The sequence below is a fragment of the Pelodiscus sinensis genome, chromosome 19, assembly GCF_049634645.1.
Source record: "Pelodiscus sinensis isolate JC-2024 chromosome 19, ASM4963464v1, whole genome shotgun sequence".
Classification (NCBI taxonomy): Eukaryota; Metazoa; Chordata; order Testudines; family Trionychidae; genus Pelodiscus; species Pelodiscus sinensis.
This window is the reverse complement of record NC_134729.1, coordinates 11905673-11926142: the sequence shown is the minus strand read 5'-3', so window position 1 is coordinate 11926142 and position 20470 is coordinate 11905673. Positions and strand designations below refer to the sequence as shown.

Genomic DNA, 20470 nt, shown 5'->3' with positions numbered 1-20470 from the left:
AGTATCTCCAACAGGGTCACTTGAGTAATCTCCTGTGTTACTCTTAGGCTGGGGAGGGGGAGTGCTCAGGGCCCACCCCTGCTGGGGCAAAAGGGGTGTGTGTGGTGGGGGCGGGAATATGGCCATTCCTAGGTGTGTGTTGCCGGTATCTGTCATAGGGAACTTGGCTTGCTCCTGTCTGACTCTCCTTTCTACTGCAGGCCTGTGCAGTGCAGGGGTGGATAGAACAGGACTCCTGGGTTCTCTGGGTGGTGACATGCCTGGGGGTGCTCACACAGGAGGAGGTAGCAATGACCCCTGGATTCTTCCCTGAGCTGGCGGGAGGAGTTGTGGCTTTTGCAGGGGACTTGGCTTCCCAGCGTTTGGGAGGGTGTGGGCCTCTAGTGACCAGCCTGGTAATAGGGTAGCCAGGACTCCTGGGTTCTTTCCCCGACCTTGCTGCTTGGCTTGCCATCTGCTTCGGGGAAGGCAAGTCCAAACTTCGTGTGCCTCGCTTTCCCTGCGTATACCAGGGAGCTCATGCGGTGGGGAGGAGAGAGGGATTGGGAGGCTCCGTCCCTAAAACGGCTTTGATCTCTCTGGGATAGAACCTAGTTACAAATGCTTTCTCTCAGCAAAGCGCCCGTAGCTGAGTTGTGCCGAGCGTTGGCACTGGGCCTGCTGTTTGGAGCGGTGTGCTTCGGGTGGGGGAGGAGGAAAAGGGAGCCCATGAGCAGCTGCGCCGGATCAAGCATGTGCCATGTTTACAGCCCGGCAGCAACTTGCTGCCCCTCGCCTCCTCCGCGCAAACGTGCTCCCTCGTCCCATAGGAAGCAGCGTGGGATGCTCTCCTGCCTGGGATGCCACTTGCAAACAATGCCTCTGCAGCGTGGCCAACTCGGAGCGCCAGCCTGCTTTTAAAAATAGCTGTTGGGGCCACTTTAGTTGTCTGCCGGTTTCGGAGCCCCTAGGGTGCACTTGCTTCCAATTTCCAAGCTTTCGTCAGTGCCTGGGGCCAAGAGCCCGTTTTTGTTTGAATGGGGGGGGGGGGGGGGGGGGAATGAGTTTCCTGGAGTTTCTGGATTCCAGAAACCGGAGCTCTCAGAAAAGCCCCAGAGATCGTGACAGGCTTGAGAAAGCTCGGCGAGTTGGCAGCGCTGCCGCTGGGCTCTCGCGCGGGTTGTGTTTCTCTCCTTGGGAAGCGGCGCCTCTGGGCGTTCTCGGGCCAGCTCAGCCCCGTGGAATCTTCCCTCGTCCAAGTTCGCACCTGCCCAGGGGTTGACAAAGGTGTCGCCGTCCCAGATCTGTGAGAAGCCAAAAAAGCAGAAAGACCCTCCCCTCCTTCCCCTTGCACACCAGGGCCTGGGAGGGACCAGGGCAGGTTAGCGGACTTTGTGCGCTCCAGCCCCATGGCCTGCCAGCGTGGGCTCCCCGATATTGGGCGGGGCCTGAGCCCTGCATCCACTCCCCCACTTAGGTTGTCTATCCCTGCTCTCAGAAATGCAATTCACCTGCTTTGAAGGGAACAGGTGTGGACTCTTGGCTCTCCGTAGTTAGTACGTCTCCAGCAGATGTGGCTACCTTGACTGATGACTCGACGCCCTCCCAAGGGTGCTAGTATTGTGGCATTGACTCCCTCTTCCCCAGCTCTCTGCTGAAGGAACTCTCCTCCCTCCCCGCCTTTTGCTTTTCATATTTATTGCTGTTGTGAATGTGTCAGGGGAAATTCCACAGCAGGGGGGTGTAAGCGGGAAATCCTTCCCGAAGAGGGTTTCTAGGGTGGGAGGTGGAATGACTCCGAGCCATCAACTTTTGCAGAGTTCCCAGAGTTTGCTTAAATACGCTGTAACCCCAGGAGACCTGGTGCTGGGGTGGCGGGAGGGGGCTTCTGCCCTGAGCCTTTGTCACAAAATTAGCAAAAAGTCATTAACAAGACTGGTAAGTTTCGCAGCTGGGGTTGGGAACACCCCTCCTCCCCCTTCCTCTGCTGGGCAGGGGGAGGCGGGCTGCTGAGATGCCGCAGCAGGAATCGGGACTTGTAGCAAAGAGGCGTCTCCCCATGTCTAGAAGAACCCGAGGCGGGATGGAGAGGGTGGCATGATAAACCTGCCGGGCCTTCTAGTCAGGCAGCTCTGCCTTTGGAGGGGCGTGAGAGCCCCCCGTTTCCAGCAGATGGGGAAGGGCTGGTTGCCTATTTACTCTTCGCTTCTGCAGAGCTGGCTTGAGATGAGATGAGGTGCCTCTTAACAAGCCCCTTTCCCCGCTGTCTTTTGCCAGGGCCTTGCCCTAGGCCTTGGCCGGTGGGGTGGGGGCTTGTCTCCTGCTTTCAGGCTTGGGGCATCCGGTTTAAAAAAAAAAATGTGCGAGTCTCCCGGCTGCCTGCAGAAGACCCTTCCTCCTCCCTGCTCCCTTCTTCCCCATTGAATCTGGCTTCTGCCAGGAGGAGCCTGCAGCCCCAGTTACCATGGCGACTGACTCTCACGTGTGCGCAGCAGAGTATGCCACGGGTGTGGATTGGGGGGGGGGGGGGCAGGAAACCCATGGCTCTGGGGAGGGGGTGAAGGGTTCGGGGCTGCCCTGCCCTGTGGAGAGGCCTGGCTGTGCACGGGGATGCTGCTGGTGTGGCTGGTAACCGGCGGATGTCCTGGGTGCCTCAGAGCAGGGGTACGGGGATGGCTCTGTGGTTTCCCTTGTATGAGCGAGCCTCTTTGCGCAGGACTGAGCGTGTGGCGATGGAGGGTGGCTTTCCCCTCGCTGGTCTACAGCCCCTGGCGCTCTGAGGTCAGCAGATGGTTTACAAAGGAAGGGCTGTAGCATTGTCCTCATGTTAGGCGTGGGGGGAAACTGAGGCACGGGCCAAAAAAATCTGAGTGCCTGGAGCAGGAAACCCCGCCCCCCCCATCATGGTCTTGTTTGGCACCATCTCATGTTGCCCCTCTCAGGAGAGAGGCTGCGGATTCAATGGGCCTCGGGTCGGACCCCATCCCTACAGAGCCCAGCCCGGGGACTGGGCTGGGCTGTATCTTTGGAGCTAGTCCTGCTGCCGTGTCTGTTCGGGGGGGCTCTGGCAGGCCCTGGGCTGCGGCGTGATCACCTCCTTTGTTGGTTGTGCAGCTGCCTCGGCGGTTGTGTGGCAGGTTGGTTGCGTTTGACACCAGGAAGGAGCCTTCCCAGCAGGCATTTGTGTCAAAATACAACCTAGTCACCAGTTTCCTGAGCGAGGCTAGTGGCAGCCTTGTGGGAGGGCTGACAATGGCCGAGCCCCTGGGCACGGTAGGTGTGCGTGTGTGACGGCATGTTCCTAGAAGGGGCGGGGCTTGGGCGGAAGGGGCGGGGCTTGGATGGAAGGGGTGGGGTTTGGGGTAGTTGGCTCTTAGCACTACTTGGAGTGCACCTTGTTCCCCAGCCTCCTGCCAGGCCTCAGAGCTGCCCAGAGCATGCCACGTGGTGCTCTGGCGGCGATTTAAAGGGGCCAGGACTCTGGCTGCCATGGCCCCCTCATTGGTGGGGGCTGCAAAGCCTGGGGGAGGTGGGCGGGGAAGGAGGATGGACTAAGAAGAAGGGTAGCCTAGTGGGTAAGTCACTGGGGTGAGAGAGACCAGGCGTCAGTTATTGGCTCTGCTGCCTACTGCGTGACCGTGGGCAAGTCACGTCATGGCTCCATGCCTCAGTTTCCCAGCTGTAAGATAAGGGCTCTTCCTTTGGGCCCTTTTGAGCAGCTCTTTAGAGCAGGCACTTTCCCGCTAGGTGTGCTCACAGCGGGGCCTTGATCGAAGCCAGGTGCTACTGTTATGTACTACTAAGAGGTAGTCTGCCTGAGGAAATTGACCGGCTTAGCTAATCTGGATAACCGTCCCATGTGGACGCAATTCTTTCGGAAGAGCAGGAACTCAGAACATCCACAGCCAACCTCATTCTGGGGTAACTCCCCTGTGCAGCTGAGTCCTACCCAATAGCGTGTTGGCACAGGATAGTTTGGGGCAGCTCCCTTCCCGCCGGTCTGTGCTTTGGGGGACCCTGTGGCAGTCCTATGGATGGGCCTGGCACAGGGTGGCAGCAGGAGTCACTGCCCCCTCGCCAGAGCAGCCCAGCAGCCTCCTCTGCCCCACCCCGCCACCCTCCCCTCGCCCGCTGCGCTTGGCTTTTCTGAGGCAGCAGGAAGCAGAAGGCCCCAACCTCAGCGTACTTGACTCCTCGCCGCTGCTGAGAAGCGAGGCGCAGTGGGGCGGCAGGACGATGTGGTGGCAGGGTGGGGTGGAGCAGTGGGAATGCCCTAGGCTACCCCCCACCTCCCCGGACGGCCCTCCAGGTTTGTGCTGGAAGCTGGGGTCGCCCGGCAGGGTGGTGTGCCAGTCCGGAGCCAGGTCATGGCACCAACGCTCTCCCACGCTGGGCTGCAAACCCGTCCAGCCAGGCCACTTGCCAGAGGCTCGTACCAGTGCTGGGTCGCGCCCTCCCCTCCCTCCCCCTCCGGGCTAATAGCAATTTTGCTCTGGCTACGCCGGCACAGCTGGCATCAGGGCTACTCCCTGAGGTGGCCAAAGTAGGGATGTTAAATTTAAATTAATCAACTAGTCGAAGTCTATCGACTATTCGATTGGTAGATAAGAGCGCCTCTGCCTTTGAACTGTAGGAAGAGCCTCTTGCTACAGTTCGAAAGCCCCGCGCTCTCTGCCACTCCTGAGCCTTTGAAATATACATTTCAAAAGTCGAATTGCGGCAGAACCGGCACGCGGAGACTGCAAAGGGAACCATCATTGTGATTCTCCCACCTGCTTCTTTCAGGGCTGCTTTGGGCTGCCTGAGGGCCATAAGAGACCCAGTGTAAACCAGGCTCTGGCCCTGCCATGAGGCGTTTCCCCAAATGATGATGGGAGAGGAGGAAGCTGGGGTCACTTCAGGTGGCTGCAGTCTGAATGAGCAATTAGAGCAACTCCTGCAGGTCTCAGCTTCCAGGTTCCAGCCAGGCAGGATCAGGTTTCAAGCAACTTTTAGATTTTATTTTTAGTGTTGTGCGATGCTGCTTTTGCATTGGCTTCTCCAAATCTTGGTGGACCCCAGTTGTGCCTGCCTGCTCAAACGTCTCTCTGATCCCCTGGCTCTGAGTTTGTCTGCTCAGAAACGTTTGAAGTTTGACATGTCGCAATGTTTCTCTCCCCCCCCCCCCCTCCCCCTTTTGGCTTCTTGCTTTCAGTTCTTAAATCTTCTGTACACAAGATCAGTCCCGTCCTGAAGTCTGGGCTGTCTTATCTCTGGTCAGAAATCTTGAAAGTCATTTACAGGGAGTGGTAAAGGAACCTTTTTGGCTGTCTTTTAATATTAGTCAGTGGTGCTTGGATGAGGGTTCTCAAAGTGAAACGGATAACTCTGAAGGGAAGCAGAAATCAGTAGCGGTCGGAGGAGGGGAAAGACCGAGAATTGGGCCCATGGGCGAGTGTGGTTTTATTCAACGAGTCCGACTCAAGAGTTCTGTCCTCCAGCTGTGTTGTAGTCTTGCAGCATGATCTTGGGCGAGTCATTTAATCTTTCCAGCACCTGTACAACAACGTGAGCTTCGAGACGTCATAAGTGACTAAACCCGAATCTCTGACTTAAAATCCAGTTTCTTACAGCTCTGGTTTGCATTCACTCAGCCTGCAGATTGAAGCTGGGTTAGTCAATTTCACTGCTGTTACTAGTCTGTTTCACTTCCTGGTGAGCAGTGCCTGCTGGGCACTTATATGCATTGGTTGCAGACAATGCATGGAAAGAACTCTTTTCCACACACACTCACACACGGTCACAAAAGTTCCCTCTAATCTGTTCCATCCATGTGCGGATTTTTTTTCCCATTCAGGTGTGGAATAATTTTTTTCATGTGCTCTGGGGCACCATCAGTAGAAACAAAAACTTTGCTGCTGACATGCTGCTGGGCAGCCTTTGATTCTCTCCTGAGCAGTTACACAAGCTGTCAGGGAACAATGGTCACAAAACCATTTAATTTCTGCTAAATTGCCGTGAAATCTTTAAACGTAGTTAGCAATGTTGGATCTCCACAGCTTAGATGTTTCCCTTTGTAAGGGAGGTCTTGAAAGGGGTCAGATGGCAAGCCAATCATTGGAAGGGTGCCACCCCCCATTACACACAGCTGACCTGTGGAACTCCTTGCTATAAGATAATTAGCTACAACCTCAGCAGGATTTTTAAAAGGTATGGATGAAAGCATCCTGGCTTATAATAAAACAAAAAGCAACCCCCCAAAATGTAGGCAGGGCCATGAATCCTTCTGCCTTAGGATGGCTATAAACTCTTCAGAGAGCAGGGTAACGTGGAGTCTGCCTTGGGCGTCACTCCCTCTCCCCTTCTCATCCGCACACAGTCCTCTCGCCCGAGTGTGAGGGTGCTGTCACCCCAGGCTTGCTGGCTTGCCTGATGGCACCTCTTTCACTTGGGCTAGATTGCAGCAGTGCAGTGTGACACAGGCTAAAAATCACACCAGTGCTGCAGGTCTGAAGGTGCTGCCCCACAATTCCCCTCTGTGCCCTGGAGGACAGATGGATTTTCCCTTCTTTTTGCTGGGGGGGGGAAATCCTGGAGCATGCTGCAGAGACAATGGGGCGCGCCCCCAGGTGAAAGCAGTAATGGTGACTCATTGCTGTCGGGCTGTTCGCGCCTGCCCTGGCTGCTCCGCTCCTGATGCTGATCGCTCTGCATTGAAGACACCCCCTTAATCTTGGGGCCAGGCTCTTCTTGGCCAGTCGCTAGGCTCCCCATACCTGAGGGGTTTCTTGTGTCTCCCTCTAACGCATCGAGTGCTGCTGCAGAGACCGGGGTTTAGGGTTCGACCGATTGTTGCTTTTATCCAGCCTGGTGATTCCGATCTTCTTTTCCTCAAAGAGGCCATTGCAAATGTTAACCCAACCATCTCCTCGTCCAGGTGCTCGCTCGCTCCTCCCTCCTGTTTACTGTGGTTGTGCAATCAGTTGGGGGGGGCGTGTGTGTGTGTGTGTAAAGAATCTCTCTTCCCATTGCTGTGTAAGACACCTGCAGGGGAAAACTGGTGAAACTAACCAGAGTCGAGCTGAAAACAGGCCACCGGGTTTATTGCATATACCCGAGAGCCTGGTCTTTTTTTTCCTCATTGATTTGTATCATAGTAGCATTTGGAGATGAGAACCCCTAGCAGGCTTCTGCCGGCAGAGCTGTGTCCGCCCAGGCTGTGATCCGTGGCCAACAGCTAGGCTGGCAGAAGCCCCAAGTGTGGGTGCAGCTATTTTGGGAAAACTGGCACAGCTTGTTTCACGCGGGGTGGATCCAAGGCTGATATTGCTGCATCCACAGGAGCAGGGCTCTGCTTGTGAGGCGTGCCAATTTCCTAGTGTAGCTACTGCCTAAGAGAGCTCCAAACAGCTTCCATGCTAAGTCAAAAGGGAAGGGAGACTGAGGCCTGGTCAGAAGATGCCAAGGTCAGAGGCAAGCCTGGGTATTAGGAATGTAAAATCCTGGTCAATCAGTAAACCTAAGGTTTAACTGGTTCACTGACTAAGCAAGATCCGGGCAGGGGACTGCACCCAGCATGTGGGGCTCCTACCCCCAGCGCCTGTGCTGGGGCTTGCTGCCGGCTCCCGGCCCCTGTCCGCAGCAAGCTGGAGGCTGCTCCAGACCCCACTGGTTACTGGAACAGGTAAGCCTCCCCCTTTCCACATCCTTCCTGGGAATAGAACCCAGGAGTCCTGACTCTCTCATCTTATCTACCTGACCCATGTTGCCTTGGAACTAAACCTCTCTTCCCAGCTCCATCTGTCCTTCCCCAAGGGCAGACGGACCCTCTCCCCCTCCAGTCCAAGGTGCACACCCTCCAAGCGTGGGACGTTTCTCCATCCTCCCCTCCACCCTGCCATGGTGCCCCAAGGCCTGCGCTCCTTGGCCACCCGGTGCTAGGCAGAGGCAGAGGTTTGTGGCTCCATAGAGCGGTGTCAATGGCTGTAACGCAACAGCGGGAAGCGAATTGTCCCCAGCGTGAGCCGCCAAAACTCTGGCACGGCGGGGAGCTGATCTATAAGGACCCGAAGGAGCGGTGGCTTTCCAGACCTGAGCTGCCCTCCAGCCAGATGAATGGGGCGTCTTGGGGAACCCCTCAGTGGCTTCTGCTCTAATGAACCAGTCCCCTCCTTGTAAGGGCCGTTCCCACCTGGGGGAAACTTCCCCGTCTTGGAGCAGAGCCGTGGAGGCCTTGTCGGCAGTGGGGATTTGCCCCACTTCTACGGCCCTTGGTGTCCAGGCCCTCGTAAAGCTGCACCAAGCAAGGGGTTGGTATCCGGATTCTCAGTGCTTTGGGGCAGGGTCTGTCTCTCGCTGTGCCGGGCGCTGCACAGACACAATGGGGCCCTGGCCTCTGTTGTTCCTTAGACACTATTGTAAGAAATATGATGAGCCCCCCCGCCCCCAATCAAATTCAGGGTCCTTTCATATTTGATGCTGCAGAAACAGTCACCTAGGAGCTCACAATCGGACAGAGGGCAGGAGAGGAAACTGAGGCACCAAGAAGGGAAGTGAATTGGCAAGCAGCATGTCAGTAGTCGAGTTGAGAACAGAATCTGTCTCCTGACTCCTAATCCAGTGCCATAACCACTAGGCCCCACTGCTGGTAGACCACGTAAGCTGTCCTAAACTGAGCTTTGCAGCACTTCACTTCGGTCAAAAATCTGCTTTGCCTGTGTGCGCAGATGCCACGTGCATGTCGGTCTCCCTAGGCGGAAAAGGGCTTTTGGGGCGGGAACTCCTCAAAGCTTCAGCACCTGCTGCTTCCGGGGAGACAGTAAAAACGAGGCTGCCCATGTAATCGCCCGGCTTGGAGCTGCAGAAAAAATGTGGCAGCCAGGTCCCTTTAAAGAGCCCTCCTGGTGCAGTAATAGGATGTGTGTTCAGCGCCCCTAATCTCATTATTGGGCTTTAACTGTTGTTTAACCTTGGTGTGCTGATTTTTTAAGTGGCAGCCTTAAGGTGCTGCATGGCCTCCCGCCCCTGGGTAACAGCCATTAAAAGGGCTTTGGGATGGGAGGAGGAGAGATGGGGTGTCCTGTCTGAAGCAGCATTAAAAATAGCACCAGGCTTAGCAGTGCTGCATCATTCTCAAATGACGCCCCCTCCCCTCTGACACTGTTCTTGGCTGCACGGGGGAGAGAAAACGGTCATGAAAATCCCCAGCCAAAATCCCACCTCTGGATGATTTAAACCCTGACTCCTTGTTCCTTTCTCTGCAGATGAGCTGGGGGATTTCCCTGCTTGTTTTAAAATCCCCTGCAGGACGGCTTTTGGCTGCTCACCCCTGGTTAGCGCTTCCCTGGGAGACTGTGTTAGCGGGATTGGGGGAGGTAGCGGCCCCCTGACATTGACACACAGAGCCGTAGCCCCAAAATCCACTGCAGTGAGGGGTGTCAATCTGATGATGCTTTGTGTGGGGACACAAGTCATAATTCCTCTTCTTCCCCCCCCCCCCAGCAGTTGTAAAATCAACACTAAAATTAGCATCTCGCAAGCCACTTAACTTCTTTACATGATCCAGCTTGTCACAGTCAGAGGGGTGCTAACGTTTATATAGAAACCCCCCACTTTGTCTTGTCTCTTTCTCCACTCCAGAGTTCCCTAGGCTCCCAGGGTTCCAAGTGGTCCCTTATTTTCCCAGGAAAGGAACCAACTCTCTTTCCCACTCAAGTAGCCTGTGGAACTCATGGCCACAAGCTTTCACAGAAGCCAGATGCATAGGAGAGGAGAGTTTTAGAAAGCTTGTTCTGGAGATAACTGTTGGGTTTAGGTGCAAGCTTTCCATGGGGGCGAGTTGTCCCCTCGCTCAGGGGTAAGGCTGTGCTTCTGTCAGGTCTGGTTGCAGGGTGTCTAGCTGGAGCGAGTTTTAATCCAGCGGGGGTACGATGTATGGTGCAGCTGTGACTGCACGTGCTCAGCTGCTTCAGTGCAAACTTCTCAGGGAACCTCTGTATAGACCAGGGATGTAAGTGACTAGTTGGCTGTCTGATAACCTAGGCTTATTGGGTAGTCGAGTCATTACTCAACTAGTCGCTCCCCCCTTGCTGCCTCGGTATCAGAGGCAGCAAGGGGGGGAGGAGCAGGCTTAGAATGGGGGAAATGGCATGAGCCAGGCGGCTCTTACCATATTTAAAAAGCAGAGCCACAGCGAACCCCCTTATCGACTACATAAGGATATAAGAATGGCCAGACTGGGTAAAACCAAAGGTCCATCTAGCCCAATATCCTGTGTGCCAACAGTGGCCAATGCCAGGTACCCCAGAGAGGGAACACAACTGGTAATCCTCACGTGATCCCTCCCCTGTCACTCATTTCCAGAGAAACAAAGGTTAGGGACACCATCCCTACCCATCCTGGCTAATAGATGATCCATGAATCTATCTAGCTCTTTTTTTGAACCCTGTTAAAGTCCTAGTCTTCACAACATCCTCTGGCGAGGAGTTCCACAGGTTGACTCTGCGCTGAGTGAAGAAAAGCTTCCTTTTGTTTGTTTTAAACCTGCTGCCTATTAATGTCATTTGGTGACCCCAAGTTCTTATATTGTGGGAATAAGTAAATAACTTTTCCTTATTCACTTTTTCCACACCAGCTATGATTTTATAGACCTCTAGCCTATCCCTCCTTGGTCAGCTCTTTTCTAAGTTGAAAAGTTCCCATCTTTTTAATCTCTTCTGAGATGGAAGTTGTTCCATTCTCCTAATCTTTGTTGCCCTTTTCTGAACCTTTTCCAATGCCAAGACACCTTTCTTGAGATGAGATGACCATGTCACGTGATCCCACGGATTTCCAACTCGATGAGTGTGCTAACCACTATTGACCATCCCAATTATGGCCCTAGGGGGTGGGGATCCCACCTTGAAGGCGAGCTCAGGAGGCCTGGCAAGCCAGATGCTCGGCTGCCGATGATTTGCCAATGGCCGGTATTGCTGCAAGAATGCCTGCGCGATGGGGAAGCATACGGGTTTTTTAAAGGATTTGTCTGTGACTTAAATAACGGGTCATTGGGAATAAGGCTCCGTTGGAAGCAACTGGAGCATCTGACTCTTTTCATTCCTCTTCTAATGCATCCGTGCGCTAAAATAATTGACCAACTATCTCTGGCCCGGTCATGTGGCCAACCTGTCGGTGATGTTGCACGTGCACCTTGGACTGCAGTCGAAACACGTCGGCCGGGCCAGCCCCAGGTCACGTGTCCTGGCCAAAGTGTCACGGCAAGTCCACTATGGAGCAGGACTGAACCTGAGCATCCCAAGTGCCAGGCTGTGCCCCTAACCACAGGGCCCCTTTTTGCCCCCCTTTCCTTCAGAACAGACCAGATCTCATGGCAGGCCTTGCTTATGTGGGGACTTCTGCCGCCCCTGAGTATAGACGCATTTTACCCCAATGCACATTTTTGCGTCTAAAATACACGATGCTGTGGCTTGTCCTAACTGCAAAATGGACTGTGGATCGTCAATTCGTAGGTTGTAACGGCCCTTAAATTATCTAGTCGGACCACCTGGAAAACGCAGGCTAGGTAGCTTCACCAGAATCTTCCCTAGAGCGGATCTGTTAGGAAACACATCCAACCTGAACTCCATATTGGCGGTGACTCCAAGGCCCTGGCTATGTTGTTCCAGTGGCCACCTTCGTTCCCGTCAGAATGGCGCTAGCTTTCGTGTGCAGCTGTTGGATCTCGTTAGATCTTTCTCTGCCGGACTGGAGAGCCCCTTAGTAAATATTTGCCCCACATGTAAGTCGGTGTAGCCTTAGCTGTCTCTCTAAACTAAATTGTTACAAGGAAGAGAATTGTTCTCCTTAACCCCTGAGCGCGGGATAAGAAGCAATGGGCTTAAATTACAGCAAGGGAGGTTTAGGTTGGACATTAGGAAAAACTTCCTACCTGTCAGGGTGGTTAAGCACTGGACTAAATTGCTTAGGGGGCGTTGTGGAATCTCCGTCACTGGAGATATGTAAGAGCTGGTTGGACAGACACCTGTCAGGGACGCTCTAGGTCAGGCATGGGGAACCCGCGGCCCTCAGCTTGCATGGATCTGGCCCCCGAGGCTCAGGGTTCCCCCCAACATTGAGGAGCCTGTGCTGGCACTTCCCCTCCCACTGCCACTATCCCACCATGAATGTCCACACGATGGTTCGTTTGACCTCGGGCATCTCTCTTAATGCTGGAACCCCAAAACTCCAGCCTTGATGTAAAGGTGGCCAGGGCAGAGCATTCCCCGTGGTCCCTGGCGGCTGTTGCCATGTCTGTCCCAGCACTGGAGATCAGGCGGGGAGGTGATGTTTCTTCTTGGACCATCTTCTGAAGGTGAGACGTTTTCGGGCGGCTCCGAGCTCCCCTTCGGGTCCCCTCGGTGCTAAGGGGTTTTTGCACTGGCGCAAGCCGCTAAAGTCCCAGCCCTGTCCGTGCTCTGTTAAGCGCTGGGTTTCCACGTCATCTGGCCAGTCATCGTGTTGCTTGTTGGTAACCAGATCCCGGCACTGTGGCCCGAATTGACCCATCGTTGCTGGAACAGGCTGTGTCTGGAAAGGTCAAAATGCTTGTAAAAGTCTGTGGGCCGCACGGTGTAGAAACCGCTGGTGCTCTGTTTGAGACAGCTTCTGGGGATGCAGAGCAGGGGTGGGGGTGTCAAGGCGTGTAAGCAGTCACTTATTCGGCCTGATGGGATCCCCGGTTGGTCGTGAGTGAGCCGCACACTAGAGCTGGGGGGGGGGCAGGAGGAGATTATATGTGTTGTGTGGAGGCCTCAATTGGAGAAACTGAGGCACAAAACAAGGGAGGTGGTTTGTCTAACGTTTCCAGCTCAGCAGACTGACCTGTGTAATATGGAACCATGCCTAGTGGTTAGAGCCAGCAGGGCTGGGAGTCCGGACTGCTAGTTTCTAGTCCCATCGTTGTGGTGCAATTGACTTACCTCCTTGCCAGGAGCCACTCCCTTCCCAGACTTGCGAAGAGAATCCAGGAGTCCTGGCCCTTTGCTCTGACCACTAGACCCTGCTCCCCCCCAGAACCAGGAATAGAACTGAGGCGTTCTGTCTGACTCTTCCCCATGCACACGTGATCTAACCCACTAGACTCCCCGTGCGCTTCCCCTGCCCCCAAAACCCGGGAAGCGAGACCAGGCGTCCTGCCTCCTGGGCCCAAGCCCAAACCACAAAGCTGTCCTTACGAACTCCCAGGATGTCTGATCTCTGCAGCGCACGGAGGCCGGGGCGGGCGGAGCGGAGCCCCGACCGTGGGAATCAATTCTCTTGATACAGCTGCGCTTCTGCTAGTGAGTCCGTCTGTACCCGGGGTCCTGGCTCCCAATCATGTCAGGTGGGAGAAGATGCTAAGAAACCGGCGGGATGGGACCACGACAGGCACTTCCTTGAGAGAGCCGGGGGGTGGATTTCCCTCCTTGGAAGAGCGATTGGAGCATTTTCTGGCCGCCTCCTTCCACCCTCTGCCACCCAGCTGTGCCGAGCAAGGGCCTGGTGGTTAGGAGTAGACGAAGGACGTTAGTTGCTCTGCGGAGCCCGGGAAACGCCGCCTCCATCATGGGTGATTTTTAGGACCCGAACGGGTTGGGCGGTGAGAGGAATTGGGCAGGAATCCGGGCAGGGTTTGCAAAGAGGCGCTATTGCTGTAAGTGCAGGGTTGTAGGGGAAGGAAACACTGTTCAGGGCCTCTGACTAGATCCCAATATGCCCCTCCCCCTTGCTGTTACATCTCTCTCCAGTCGGGAAAGGGAGGGTGTTGATAGTTGCTGATGGGGAAACTGAGGCAGAGAGTGAGTGGTGTGCCTGAGGCCCCACCTACATCTCCCAGGGCCCAGCCTGGTGTCTTACTCGCAGCACTGGAGACCTCCAGCTGAGGCTAATAGTGTTTTGTGACTGTCCGCAACCATGCAGATCATCAAACCTAGATCATTTCACTCCAGTGTGCTGGGTGCTGTACATATATTGAGCCAGAGACCACCCCTACCCCAGAGTGCTGGAAGGATCCCCTCCCTTGTGCAGGGGGGAAACTGAGGCACGGATGGAGACAGTGATGGGCTCAGAGCCAAGAACTGAATGCGGATCCCCAGAGACCCAGCCTGCTGCCTTTTGCTCAGGGCGAGACCGTTGACTGACTCAGCGTGTGCGCCCATCCCCTTCAGACCAGCGCTTCCACAGACACACACTGACGAGAAAGCGCCATGAACTCTCTAGACAGGAAGATCTTCCTCGCCTCCTATGGATGGGGAAGGGGTGGGAAACTGAGGCACGGAGCTGGGACAGGACTTGCAGAAAGCCTGGTGGACTGAGGCATGCAAGACTTGGTGCCCCCCCAGTTTCCCTCCTGTTTTAGCCACAAGGGCCTGGCCTGGTCGCTTCTCTGAGCCGGCCTGGATCTGCGGCCGGAGCCTGCCTTTAGTGCCAGCTGTCTCCCCTCACTCTCCCCTTGTCCGTCCGTTCCCACAAGCTTATAAATCCTGCTCCTAAGCAGTGGGGCCTGGGAGCCAAATTTCCTCTCCAAGTATCCTTGAGGAGGGGGCTGGAGGCGGCCAATGCTGCATCTCTCGACCTCCCCCCCCCCCTGCTGCTGGGGTGCTCTCCCCAACCCCTGCCCGCCTCTGAGCTCTTCGAGCCCCGCCCAGGAGGGGTGGGGTCGGGGGAAGGGGGGAGAAAAGCACTGGGAAGCTGCAGGCATTTCTGGGGGGCCCACAGCTGGACTCTTTCCACTTCCTGCCTCTGTTGATTCCTGTTCTGCCGGGGAAGCGAGACAGTGGGAAGTTGAGACCAGCCGCCCCCCGCCCTGTCGGAAGGTGGGGGGGTCCTTTTCAACCAAGCCCAGCGCCTGGCATGGAACTTGGACTTGTGAACCGGGCTGCCTGCGTTCTGCCCCCACCCCTGGGAGGGAAGTGGGGTCTAGTGGGTGGGGTGGGGTGGGGGTCGGGATGTTAAATTTCGAGTAACTGACTAATGGAACAGTCGATGCATTTTGCAGCGACTCTTCGATTAGTTGATTGGGCGCCTAAGGCTGTTCCGACACTTCAAAGGCGAAAGCGCCACGGGGAGCCCGGGATCAGCTGGGGACTCCCTCGCTGACCCCGCCCACTTTGAAACGCCGCAGGGAGCCCGACATCCGCTCCCAGTGTCCGGCTCCACGAGGCGTTTCGAAGCGGCAGCGCCGCACGGAGCCCGGGGTCAGCGGGGGAGTCCGGCTTTTTCTGATAGAGGCAGCAAGGGGGAGGGGGGAAAGCGACTAGTTGACTCTCCGATTATCCGATAAGCAAACGTTTGTCGACCGGTCGTTCACCCCCTAGGTGGGGTACTAGGTGTCGGGGTGCCTGGATCCTGCCCCTGAGTCTGGGAAGGCAATGACACAACATAACGTGACTGGAGTCCGGGCTCTGGAGAAGGGCTGAGGATGGAGCTTTGGGATGCAGGAGGGGGGGTCTGGGTTCAGGGCTGGGGCAGGAGGGGGGTCCCTTGGGCGATTCCCGCTCCCATAATTTGCAAACCACTGGGCTAGTGGAAGACTGTGGCAGGGGAGGGGGCTGGGAGCCAGGACTCCTGGGTTCTATTCGTGGCTGCTGTGTGACCTGACACAAGTTGCTTCTCTTCCGTGTCCTCCGGTTCTGGTGTCCCTGGCTCCCAGCTTTGAACGTGTTTACACCGGTACGCTGCGTCCTGGGGGGGCGGGCGCTGACCAGCGTTCCCTGTCAGCTGAGCGCTTGTGCGGCCCCCCAGGAGAGAGTCCGGTGCCGCCCAGCTGATGGGCAGAGTGCCCACAGCCGGCAGCAGGTGTTTCTACTGGTGGTGCACATCCACGCACGTCTCCGTGCACAGAACAAAACTTATTCTGGACACGGATGGAAAAAAAATAGCAGGCGCATTGGTGCGCACCCTGGTGATCTACAGGGCCGTGCACAAATCGTGGGTTCTTAGACTTAGGCTGCGTCTACACTTGATGGGCAACTTTTGTCGTTCACGGGGCTTCGCCCCCTCGGGGAAGCGTGAAGGCTGCGCTGTGCGCAGGAGCGCTCTACTGCTGACAAGCAAACCCCCCTCCTGGGGATGAGGATGGGGCGGGGGGGGGAGTATTTTGTCCCCAAAAGTGCAGGCCGAACAGTGTTCAGGCAGCTGCCTACCAACAGGGCTGTGCAGCCCCTGCCTCGAGGCTAAAAGCTGCCGAAGGTAGGCGTTAGGGATGTAGTAGTATAGTTGATTAACCGATGAGCAGAAGCGTTTTGGTTAATGCTATAGACGACAGCATTTCTCTTCTCTTCTCTTCCCCTCCCCCCCCCCCATACATTTTTTAGCAGGCTGGCCTGCAGCCTGGTCTAGTCCCGGCTTGCGCCAGACCCGGAACCCACCCCGCTGCGGCTCTGCATTTCAAGTGTGTTAGGAGCTGGGCAGGCAGGTAGCCTGACTCGCGCTGGGTCCAGGAGCACCCCTCCCCTCTCCTCCCCCGGCAGGGCCTGCTGCCACCCTGAGCTGCTGCCTCGGTATCAGAGGCAGCAGTGCGGGGTGACAGGCAGCTGGTCCGCGAGGGGAGCTGGATTTTAAACCGGATCCCCTTGTGGAATAGTTTCTGCCTGGCCGCCCGTGCTGCTGCCTCCGCTACAGAGGCAGCAGCGCGGGGTGGTGGGGGCTCCTCGGGAGCGGGGCCCGAGCGCACTGGCTGCCGGCCCCGCCCCCGGGGACTATAGACCAGTCGAGTAACCGATACGAATTCATGGGGTTAATGGGCGAATCAATTCACTGATAATAAACACCCCCAGTGGACGCACCCTGAGCCCTGTTGCATCCGAGGAGCCGGAACCGCTGGCTCGGAGTGAGGCCTGGCTTTAGGGCTTCCGGCTCGCTGACCCCCCCCCCCCCCCCCCCCGGCCTCCTGGGGCTGGGAGCCGAACCCGGCCGGGCCGAGTCCCAGCCCCCGGAGCTGGGAATGGAAGGGAGCCAGGAGACCTGGCTGAGAGCGCGAGGGGGCCCGGCAGCATCTGCTCTGCTGGGCTGAGACCCCCCCCCCCTCCCCCCCCCCCCCCCCCCCCCCCCCCCGTGTTCCCGGCTGGCTGCGGGCTCTCCCCCCGCCCTGCCCTGGGGCAGACAGGCCAGAAACCAGCCAGGGGCTGCAGAGCTGATTAGCTCAGACAATGCGGCTCCCTGGCTCTGAACCGGGGTGACTCAGTCCTTGTGGCCTCTTTACAATTCCAGCTCTGTTTATCCAGACTGGAGCCGCGCCCCCCCCCCCCCCTCCAGGCTCTCCTCTTGCTGACCCCCCTCCCCCGCGAGGCTGTCCTGCAGGTGCACTTTTAAGGTGCGGGCACACGCCCCTCCCTGGCACCGGGCCCTGGGGCTGGCTATCGATTTCTGCTGGGAAGCAGCCGCTCCGTGGCCCATCCCAGAGCTGGCTGCCACGGCCCGCGTTGCATAAACCCTGGGAGTGGCGGGGGGGCTGGCTGGCTGGTTTGGGAACTGGAGACGGGACTGGGCTGGTCCTGGGGACCTGGCTGCGATTTATAGGGAGGCTGTTTGGTTGGGGGGGGGGGCGGGGGGTCAGGCGTGAGTCACGCAGACCGCTCGCTCTTCTTCCTCGCTCCAGCTCATCCCGCCTGTAGGGTGCCCCCAGCAGATCCCAACAAGCCCAGAATGATCCTGGGAGATAAAATTCCCCGGCCCCCTCCCCCAGGGCAGACTCACCGGTGGGCGGAGGGGAGGGGCCGACCTGATCTATTACCAGGCCGACTCCAGGTCCGAGAGGCCGGCAGTAAATCAACTGGAAGCGAGTCCAGGGCCCCTTCTACCTAAAGCAGATCAAAGCCCCATGAAAATAACTTCTGGACTCCAGCCACTTTTTTGTAGAGCTCCTTGTGGAACCTCCTCAGAGTGGGGGTTGCCTGGCAGTTAATCCCTGGGGTTTGGGGGGTCCTAGTGCAGTTCCTGACGCTAATATGGGGATAACAGACCTTCCCTGTCCTTGTCCAGGCAGATGGTCCGCTCTTTGGACCGGGGCTGCCTTGCCCGGTGGGTCCACCTGGCATCCGGTGTGATGGGGGTGCTGGGTTTGCAGTTGGGTTCACTGGTGATTGGGGGCAGTGGAACATCTCAGGGGGCTGGACCCACATGTCAGGGTTTGTCTACATGAGAGAGTGGCTCCTGTTTAAGGAAAGGGAGGCTCTAAACCGGTTTAGTTAAAACTGGGGCAAATTCCCACGTTGGATGCTCTTACATCGGCTTAGCTGCATCCTATTCCCAGCTACTTTGTGTTCAAAATCTACTTGTGTAAATCCAAAGTGCAGCGCACACGCTGGAGTTCACACCTGCCCAAGGAGATCAGCTTCAGAACTTAATTTGATTAAATGTGGGCATCTTTCTCCTCCCCCAAGACCTCAGCAGATGGCCTTAGATGATACCGTAATGCACCTAATAACCTGCAGTCAGTTGATGTAGAAACTTCTCCACTCTGGATTGCGGGGTGTAAGGGGTTTGGCTGTGAAGCCCAGGCATTGCTGATGTCTGAGATGTATGTGAAAGCCAGCAGGGCCCCTTATGGCCTGGCAGCTGCACTGGGCAGGGATCGTCTCCTAGTAATGTCTGGATCAAGGCCGTAATTTCTGTAGGAGCTGTTGTGGTGAAGTGACTCCGGCCGGAACGGGCTGTTTGGTGGCTCGTCGTCCTCAATGGCGAAAAAGCTTTTGGTTTTTAAAACTGGCTTGTGCCATCTGTTCCTGCCTCCTTGGATTTGAGTGGAGCTGACTGCAGCAGCGTCTCGGCGCTCTGTAGACCCCTCGCCAGCTGATTTTGTGGCTGCCAGTCCCGAATGTGGGGAGATGGAACGTGGCCGGAATTATCCATCCAATGGGGCTGTGTAAATCCCACTGGGGTCAGCAGGCACCACGAGCATCCTTCCAGGTCTCCATCGGCGCGGGGACCCGGCCTGATCCTCTTTAGCGCCGTGATCGCTGGTGTTCTCGCTTGGCAGACTTCCTGCATTCTCTGCCCTGCTCCTGCTGTTGCCTGCCACCCCCGGCTGGGACACCACGCCCCTTCCTGGCCTCCTTTCCATGCTACCCGCTGGCATCGTAACAACTTGCATCTATTACAGCTGGTCAAGGGGGCCGGGGAGTTGTCCGCTGTGAGGGGAAAGCCCCCTTGCAGTAGCACCCCACCTTGACCGAATGGCAGTGCCGTCTAGTAGCTAGAGCAGGGTGGACAAGGAGTCAGCCCTTCAGTTAGGGAGGGGAGTAGGGCTGGGTTCCCGCTCTGGAGGCGCGGGCACATGGGGATCTATCGCGGTCAGTTGCCCCAGGCAGATGGGTCCCAGCTGCATGGCGGAGACGCTGTTTGTCTGTTTACCTGGCTTAGGAGCGTGCCGGGGCGCGCACGTGTGGGTGCGTTTTGGGGGAGGACTGCAGCTGACTCCGGAACCGGGCCAGGTCGGAGGACTCGAGTCTTGTTCCGCTTGCGAAGAGCAGAGCCGAGGGGGAACGTTTTAAGACCCACTGGCTGCAGAGAGCCTGGTCAACACGGCCAAAGGTCCCGCGGCTGGCGGGTGCAGCGAGACCCGCTCGGCCACGGAGCCGAGGCCTGGCTCTTTCACAGCCCTTACGCTGGGCATCTTCGCTGGCCCTTGGAAAATCAAGACTGGCTTGATTGGGAAGGCTCGGCTCTAGTTCAGACAGGGATTGTGTTTGGGCAGGACTCGGGCCTTGGCCTTAAAAGAGCAGCTGTTCATCCTGTAACATTCTCTGTCGTCTCTCAACCATTGCCCTTTTAACCGCATTCTCCAGCTCCTTTCTGAACCCCAGCCCCGCAGGGCTGGCTCCCCCCACTGAGCCCCGCTTCCCACCGAAGGCAGCACCTAGGAGTGGTGGCGGCTGCCCCGGCTAGGCCATCGGGCTGCTGTGTTTGACTAGTCAAATTACCGGAGGACTAGCTTGTGCTGGGGCTTGGGTTATTGTGTGTGTATGGGGCCGGGCGAATGAGTTTCTCTGCTGCTGCATTCGCCTGCTTAGCTGCCTCTCTTTGGAAGATCTCAAAGCACACTGGCTAGCTAACCCTGCGCGCCCCCCCCCCCCCCCCGCGTAGGTGTTGTCCCCCGGAGGGCTGGAATAATTTGTATAGCGTGGGTGCTTAAAGCGGACGCAGCGTGGTTTTGATTGTTGCTACTCCAACCGGAGCATGCTGGCGCACCTCTAGTTCCTGAACCACTGGTTACCCCCACTTTAGTGCGGGGGGACTTTGCAGGGGCAGGGAGTCAGTAGGAACAGAATCCAGGAGTTCTGGCAAAGTAGCTTCTGCTCTAACCACTAGACTCCACTCCTCTCCCAGGCCTGGGAAGAGAGCGAAGAGTCCTTTATCCTAGCACTGCTGCCCACTCGGCCTGCCCCCTCCCGGAGCTGGGAGTAAAACCCAGGAGTCCTGGCTCCCAGCCCCCTGCTCTGACCACTAGACACCACAAGACCCAAGTCTCCACTTCGCTGTTGTAACCTCAAGACGA

General features: G+C 56.8%; 2 protein-coding genes across 3 annotated transcripts in view; one reads left to right on the top strand and one right to left on the bottom strand.

Annotated features, from left to right (window-relative positions):
* The window catches only part of LOC102458375 (adhesion G protein-coupled receptor E1), a 198344-nt gene that overhangs the window by 67875 nt on the left and 109999 nt on the right, over positions 1 to 20470 (bottom strand). The gene's annotated exons all lie outside the window — the stretch shown is intronic.
* TRIP10 (thyroid hormone receptor interactor 10) overlaps positions 7375 to 20470 on the top strand; it is a 58780-nt gene continuing 45684 nt past the window's right edge. The window contains exon 1 of one of the 2 annotated variants that reach the window (XM_075902287.1): positions 7375 to 7642. In XM_075902287.1, coding sequence (XP_075758402.1) covers positions 7535 to 7642 — 108 coding nt within the window. In that variant the 5' untranslated portion in view covers positions 7375 to 7534. The remainder of the gene's footprint in view (positions 7643 to 20470) is intronic. The other variant, XM_075902288.1, reaches the window with a different exon arrangement.